An 8330-nucleotide genomic window follows, 5' to 3' on the forward strand; every position below is an offset into this window, starting at 1 on the left:
CCTATTATAAATGTTTGAGTTTTGCATCTTACAAGATTATATAGACAATAAGGTCTGTAATAAGTGAAATCAATCCATGAATGTACGACTTTTGCCTCTTTAATGCACAACCAACCATTCGGTACTACAATACTACAAAAGTAATGCTCACTATATCCATTCATTAACATTACATTTTATGCTAAAGCCATTAATAGGACAAGGCACCTCTGCTACTTGATAACCATTACTATATGAACAATTATCATTTGTTGCTCTTTACTTTCGTCCCTTCCTCCCTTTAGAGGTCTGAAGGTTCAAAGTGGGGATGCTCTGTTCATTCCTGAAGAAATTTTGTGGATCCATGGTAGCCTTCACTTTCATCAATCTGGCAGGTTGAAAATGATCCCCGCCCTACGAGGAAATGGTGTTTCATTCTTATGAATTTCACTCATTCTTCCACCATAAGGATTGAAAACAAGTCCTGTTTTTCCAAGCTGAACCATTTTCTTGAATAGTGATACTAATCCATCTTTAGGAATGGGGTTCTGTACATAATCTGATTTTCTCTTCAAGAAGATCAATTGATCATAAGCCCTTCTCAATAGCACTTCCTTTGCTGTCCCAATCTTGTAGTTATACCACCAGAGCATCGTATCAATCCAACTTGTTTCCAAACAATCACTTCTCTTCAATCCCAATTAAGGAAATCCAGTGTTCATAACAGAAATCAACCTATTTGCATCTCCAAGGAAATGTCCCATGAATGTCAATCTAATGATTTTCTGACCCTTTACTTTTCCAGTAATTGGCTGCACAATAATGCTAATGAACAAATCGTTGTCAATTTTGTCTGCAATATTTTGCCATTTGTAAAGAATCTCTGCCTCAGTCTTCCGCACATTAAAAACAGTGTGAATTTCAGGCACTCTGACTAACTTGATTCTATATGCAAAACCAACACCAAAACTAGCACTACCACCATCGCTAATAGCCCCAAACAGATCTTCTCCCATTGCTTTTCTATCCAAAACCTGGCTGTTAACATCGATAATCTGAGCATCAAGAACATGATCCACCATTAGGCAATATCTTTGCAACAGTGAACCGTAGCCACCACCACTTATATGTCCACCAACTCCAACAATTGGGCAAAGTCCAGCCGGAAATCCAAGTATATTGCTCTTTACATTCAGGCAAAAACCACAACCAACAATGACAATATAAATAGAAAATATTGCAACACAAATTCGTGGTACTTTATAAGAATGCATTCTCACTAAAAGTCTAACAAATGTATTCTCACTAAAAGAAATAGAAAAACGTATTCTCAAATATCTGGTCCCATGATAAATTCTAGCATTAATCAGTGCTAAAAATTGAAGTTTTCTATACTAGCTTAAGTCGTAAATTCTTTTTTAATTTCTAATGTCATGCGAGAAGTCCTCGTTTAACATCTTGTCTACTTTATTTCTGTACCCTTTCTAGTTTCTACTATGCCTGGAGTCCTTTTAGCCACATTGAAAACCCACATCTACAGATCATAAACTTCGTTTTTCAGAAAGTGAAGAAAGATATAATGGCAATTTGTCTTCTCTTTCTTTTTTTTTCATATTTCCTTTTATGAAGAAACGTGATGATTCTTACAATTTCTTTTCCTTCTCTGTTACTTTTTATGTATGATTTTGACATCTACGACATGGTCATCAGCAATCATATGGGCTGTATCTATAGCAGAATAACCATGGAAATCTAGAGAAGAAGCGAATCACATAGAAAGAGAGAGGATACAGTGGAACGAAAGCTTACCACGATATAGCAGAATAGATATAGCGATTTCACCCACACGATGTTGGGGTGGAGAGAAGAGGGAGGAAAGGCCTGAAGGGGTTACGGTAGAGGTGTTGGGAAGAGGAGGCGGCACCGGCGGTGGCAGAAAACGCTAGAGCGATTGCTCACGAGAAGAGAGAAAGAAGCCTAGCTTTGTATATTTTTTTTAATCCAGCTTTATAGTTGACCCGTTTTGGAGTTTTTACCCATTTAAAGTCCGCGTGTTGACCCGAATGGAAGTCTGGCCGTAGAATTGGAATTCTTTGGTCCAGCCAAAGAATTGGAACCATGGAATTGGATTGATTTGGAATTGCAATTCGATTCTAATTGGGAAAAATGCACTTTTCATCCTCAAAGTTTGGGGGCTTGACCAATTTTATCCTCAATGTTTAACCCCAAACACATTTCATCCTCAATGTTCCGTAATTTTGACCAATTAAGGACAATTGACGGGAAATATCCAATTGACCGTTACAACCAACGGTTTTACCCAACAAAAAATGGGTAAAACCGAATGGAGCTAACTTTAAAGGAACAAAATGCAACGGACGGACGAAAAGCTCCATTGTTGTCCTTTTTCCCTCTGCCCTTCAACCCCAAAATTTTCTTGCCAATCTTTGCAGCTTTAAACATTCATCCTCAGAGCATCTGGCAGTGGAGCTCCCTGTGCTCTCATTTTTGCCTAAATGAGGAGCAGAAGTTCTGAAGTCTCCAGTGGTTCATCAACTCCATTCTGCAAGTGTGGGTTAAGAACAAAAATGAGCACCTGTTGGCGCGGCGAGAATTCGGGAAGAAGATTCCTTGGTTGCTCTCTGTGGCCGGTAAGAAATATTTGTCTAAAAATGTTGGTCCTTCAATGTGTTAATTTAGCTAACTAATTTCTGAGAAATGTCATTATTGTTATGGTAGAGACCCGAGAGATGCAGGTACTTTGAATGGGTTGATGAGCCAATTTGTCCAAGAGGGAGAGTTCTCATTCCTGGTTTGCTGAAAAAGACTAACAAAATGGAAGAACAAGTTGAAAGAATGCGTAAGAGGGAGAAATTTTTTATTATAATAATTGTGCTTTTGGTGGTTTTGCTAGTACTGAGTTGGAGCAGTAAAGGCGAGGAAAAAGTAAAGGGAGGCAAGTTGCTGCTAAGACTGGAGTGATTTTGGTAAAATTGCAGAAGAAAGAACATTTTGAAGCTGGCTGTGTTTGTTGTTGGAACGAGAGTTGCATTTTTTCCTATGAAGTAATATCCAATTGCAGGGTATAGAAAGGGACTTATTTTGTTTGTACAAAGGTTCCAAATGAACTCTGCAATTTATGTAAAAGGTGGGATTTAGGAAGGGAAATGTATTTGGCAACAATGCAATTTATGAACTCTGTAATTTATTTTGTTTGTAAAGCTATGCGTTGAGTGTAAGAAAATGGTCCTTGTCAAAGTGTTGTTCATATCATAAATATAAAATGGCCATGAACTGATAAACCACATGTACTGATAATACAAACAGATGCAAATAAACCACGCTAGAAAACAAATGCAAATAAACCAAACTGGCAACTAAGCTGATAAACCAAGATTGTCCCACATGTACTGATAAACCAAGTTGGAATATAAATGCAAATAATACAAACAGATGAACATGAAAACAGCTGCCATATATGTATATCATAACTTCAATACAATTAAAGTGCATTCTCAATGAAATAAAGCAAACTACATGATCTGTTGTTGAACATGGGTCCATAAATGAAATAAAGCCAGCTATCACATTACAGCTTGCACTTCCATAATTACTAGGCAAAGCAAAAGTTGAAACAACAAAAGTCATTCACTAATTACAAAAGCAGCAACTTGGCTTGAACAAAAGCAGCTTGGCTTGAAGAAAATTCAGCATGTTGTTTCTCCTATCACAGTACTTTCTCCTTTCCCTTCGATCTAGATGAACTAGGAACACTTAAATCTGCCTTGCCAGCAGCAGCAACATGCATATGAACATCTCTAATCCTGAAGGGCATCTGTACTTGTTCTTTAGTTTGTGTTCTGGGTTCCTTGGTGCTATATTTCACTTGAGACCTTGACAGCCCAAACACTTCGAACATATCCTGGTCTACTTGATCTGGGGCAGAGGATGTTATGTCAATCTCAACCAGTGGCTCAGCATCCTGTTGATGTTCAATGTTTGAATCATCATTACAAACTGCAGCTGCAACTCTTCTTGTATGTCTATGTCTCTTCTGCACAAAACAGTGAGATAGCAAAAATCAAATTGCATAAAGACAGAAAAATCAAAAGATGTAGCAGGTTTTTCTACCCTTTTATTTGAAGACTCAGCAGCAGGCTTCTTGGTTTTCTTTGTTCCCTACAGTTTAAAAGGAAAACATGTCATTTATATACCAAATAGCAAAGATAGCTGTAACAAGTCATCAAAACAACTTACAACTTTTTTTCCATCTTGGCTAGCTGGATTGTTGGTAGAAGCAGCAACTTGGCTTGAACTAATATCAGTTTCTGCCAACTGCAGGATCTTGAGCATCTTTGAGAAGCTTGCAGGACCTCATATTATGTCCCCTTTGATGACAGTATCTACACTTGTTAATCTGTCCCACTCTTGTCACCTTCTTCTTAGTTTTTTCCTTGGCTTGTTGAACCTCCTCTGCACTTCTCCTTCTCAGCTTTTTAGGCCTTCCAGGTGCTCTCCCATATAAGGGTGGTAAAGGACCTTCACCAACATCAGTAAGCCCCCATTCACTTTCTCCATTCATGGGACACATTGATCCTTCATAGCACTTCATATATGTCTCCACTGTATACCATTTTGAAACATATAGCAGAGGATCCTTTTTAGCCATCCACAATGCAGCAATGGCATGGGGACAGGGAATACCTGTTAATTCCCATTTTCTGCAAGAGCATGTTTGCTCCTTGATGTTCACTGCATATTGGTCACCATATGGGCAACTAACTTCATAAAGATCATCATTTGACTTGAATGGAAAACAGTCAGGTGCTCTATCTACATTTTTCTGCATAATGTGAAGAATTCTGGGGCAATAAGGATAAGTCTGCCACTTCTCTTTGGCCAGATCCCTATTTTTTTGCATTCTCTGCATCATGTACAACCGTATTGCTTCAAACATTTCAATTATTGGCTTCTCCCTAGCATCAAGAATTTTGCTGTTGAAGCACTCACAGATATTATTCAATAACATAGCACATTTAGGATGAGTGCTAAAATAAGCTCTGCTCCATTGACTTGGTGGTTTGCCATCAAACCACCTGGCTGCCTCTATATCAATTTGAGCCATTGCTTCCATTCTGCTAATGAATTGAGCTGGTGTTGTTGCTTTGGCAACAGTCCATAACGCTCTCCTCAAACCTTCTCCTTTGAAACCAGCAGATGAAAAGTTATTGTGCAAGTGTTTCACACAAAATCTGTGGGCTGCATTTGGAAAAATCATATCACATGCTTCAATTAGACCTTTTTGTTTGTCACTCATTATTGTCCACTCATAATCCTTTTCAATCTTCAAATCTTCTTTCAATAGTTTGAAGAACCAGCACCATGAGTCCTTACTTTCACCCTCTGCTGCAGCATATGCTATTGGAAAAATGCCATTATTAGCATCAACTCCAACAGCTGCTAGCAAAACTCCTCCTACTGATCCTTTCAAAAAAGTACCATCTACTCCAATAAATTGCCTACATCCAGTTAAGAAACCATGCTTCACTCCAGCAAAACAAATGTACAGCCTCTAAAATCTGCCTTTCCCTGTTTTTGAGTCTCTAAAGCCATCAACAGTTTTCATTATAACAGTGCTACCAGGGTTGGATCTTAGAATTTCATGCATATAAACTCCTAATTTGCTGTACTGGTCCTTTTCACTGCCCTGAACAATTTTCATTGCTTTTCTCCTTGTCCTATATGTTTGATTTTTTGTGAAGGAGCACCTATTTTCTTTCATTAATGTCTTCCTAAAATGCTCCAAATCTAATTTAGGATTACACCTAAACTCTTCACAGTACTTCTTAGCTACCCATCCAGAATGCACAAGAGGATTATCATATGTAAAATCACATGTGTGATTATCTTCAAAGGTTCTTATTTGAATAGTTCCATCCCCACTTAATTTTCTAGCATATATAACCCAATTACATTCACTATTTCTGCATCTAGCCCTCACGCTCACTCTATCTTGTTTCACAAACTTACAAGGCCTGCCTTGTTTCACACTATAATTATGTACAGCAGTCTTGAAAAGTTTCAGACTTGTAAAGGACATATACAGCTCTAATTTTGGATTGTCAATATGCTTAGGATCAAAACTACGAGACCTCAATTTAGACTCTTCATCATCAGACTCATGAATGCTTTCAAAATCAGATTCAGAATCAGGAACCTGTTCTGTTTCATCAGAATCAGGAACCACCTCTGCTTCATTCAAAGGATCAGGAACCACATTTTCTTTCCTGTGATTATCTACTCCCAACCATTCAGTATTTTTGTCAACATTATCATGAAATATACCATCATCAGCATCATCACCTATTTCATAATCTGAATCAATAGCTGAAAAAAAAGTCTCATCACTTGCGTCAGAATCATTATCACAATTATTAGCAGCACACCTTCCTTGACCTTCATCCCTAATATTATTGTTACCATCACCATTTTGGAGTTTATTTTCTGTCTCATCTACCTCATACGGATCATAACCAAGTTGTTGCACTAGAATTTCATGAAAAGATACTTCAAGATATAAGTTAACTTCCTTAGTTGGTCCAACCTCCCCCTTAACATAACCATTTAACTCCCTACTGCTGTCTATCCTCCTAAAGGTGTTATTTTCCCAACCATAGTACACCTTATGACCATATACACCAGCACTCTCAGTTAATCTATCCACTTCAAAAACACTTAGACCTATACTCTCAACATAGTCAAACACACACAAATCTCCACCTTCGTAATGGGGATCAGGAGTATATGAAATGAGGCCTCCATGGTGACATCTTAATGTAATAAATGTGTTGCCCGTTTCTGGTTAAAGAAAAGAAAATAATATAGATCAGACTCTTCAGGAAAAAAAAAATGCTTCATCATTTCAGCATAACAAATTGTTGACCCACACAAAAACTACCAAACAAGGACCACTTTCACTTTTTCCATACACATGGCCAGATACACATGGCCGGCAAAATATACCAAGTATTATTGTTTATTAGTCACTCTCACCACAAATTTATAGTCAATCAGCAACTATCATCAGACATAAGGGACCACATTCACACTATAATAATCAAACCAAGACAAATTTTTTGATTTATTTATACCTCATGCAAATGGCCAAATCTGGAAAAAAAATAGCTGTAAATTGTAGTGGGGAAACAGTACAAACACATGGGACCACATATCAGGTTTCCTTCTCCAAAAAAACACATATCTTTATGCAATGTAGTTGTTGATTTTGGGTATAAATACCGTAATTTGGGGGTGGACAAATGTGGAGCTCTTTCTTCCGCAATGTCATATTTTTCTTCACCTAAAATGCTCCACGGATGCCGTCTATGCCCTCCTTCTTGCTAGCAGATGCTCGAAAAGTGGATGGAAAGATTGGCACAAAAATTTTTAGGGCTGACAACGGAGAAGAAAGAAGGAGAAGACAGAAGCTTTTTTCCTTTCGTTTTGCTATTTTGTGCATTTTTGTCCGTTAGAAAAAATGGATCCATTCGGTTTGACCCGGTTATATTGGGTATAAAGTTGGATCTAACGAATTGTGCTTCTCACGTGCAAAGTTCCGTCCCAATTTTTGATTTGTCCTCCAATTCCCGTCAATTGTCCTTAATTGGTCAAAATTACGGAACATTGAGGATGAAATGTGTTTGGGGTTAAACATTGAGGATAAAATTGGTCAAGCCCCCAAACTTTGAGGATGAAAAGTGCATTTTTCCCATTCTAATTCTACAAGAAAGATAGTACCCACACACAATTCTACACTCCAATTCCATGGGAACCAAACATACCCTAAGGGTAATTGATCTTGATTTGGAGCATACCATGTTAGTAAATTCTTTAAAACTTTATTTTTCGTTTTGTCTTACTTTTGAAAGAAGATATGCTTGTTAACATCAAAAGTTTGTGGATATATACTTATTGCCCATTACTTGCCTAACTTCAGAAGTCCCCAAGTATTCTAAAACTTCTTGTCACCTGGCAAAAACACCTGTCGCGTCCCATTTTTTCGCGATGGAAAAGAAAGTGTTTTATAAAAAGATGTGATTTATTAATAATAAATGAAAAAGGACCTAGAATGGGACTTAAAAGAATGCGACAATTTGGGTCCAAAATTTAGTCTAAAAGGGTTTTTAAGAAAAAATAGGAGTCGCCACTTGGTATGGAGTTTTGGTGTACCAAGTCACCCAAAAATAAAGTAAAATAAAATAAAACCCTTTTTGACAACTCCAGGTCTTTGAAAACAAGAGAAAATGGGTTCGGGAGTCACGGTTGAAGAAAGGGAAGGCAAAGGTTCAATT

General features: G+C 37.6%; 1 protein-coding gene across 1 annotated transcript; it reads right to left on the reverse strand.

Moving 5' to 3' along the window:
- Nucleotides 1-362: 362 nt before the first annotated feature.
- On the reverse strand, nucleotides 363-1253 carry LOC113770182 (berberine bridge enzyme-like 21). The gene is made up of 2 exons (XM_027314578.1): nucleotides 777-1253; nucleotides 363-668 (listed from the first exon to the last, which is right to left on the reverse strand). The coding sequence occupies exons 1-2, from the start codon at nucleotides 1251-1253 to the stop codon at nucleotides 363-365; spliced, it is 783 nt and encodes a 260-aa protein (XP_027170379.1).
- Between the last annotated feature and the right edge of the window lie 7077 nt (nucleotides 1254-8330).

The sequence above is a fragment of the Coffea eugenioides genome, chromosome 1 (genome assembly GCF_003713205.1).
Source record: "Coffea eugenioides isolate CCC68of chromosome 1, Ceug_1.0, whole genome shotgun sequence".
NCBI classification, from domain to species: Eukaryota; Viridiplantae; Streptophyta; class Magnoliopsida; order Gentianales; family Rubiaceae; genus Coffea; species Coffea eugenioides.

Excerpts from the sequence above, each read along its gene's own strand:
- LOC113770182 (XM_027314578.1), bottom strand. The coding sequence starts at position 1,253 with ATGCATTCTTATAAAGTACCACGAATTTGTGTTGCAATATTTTCTATT. Across the intron at positions 669-776 it reads TGCAGCCAATTACTGGAAAA|AGAAGTGATTGTTTGGAAAC; the intron begins GTAAAGGGTCAG and ends TTGGGATTGAAG.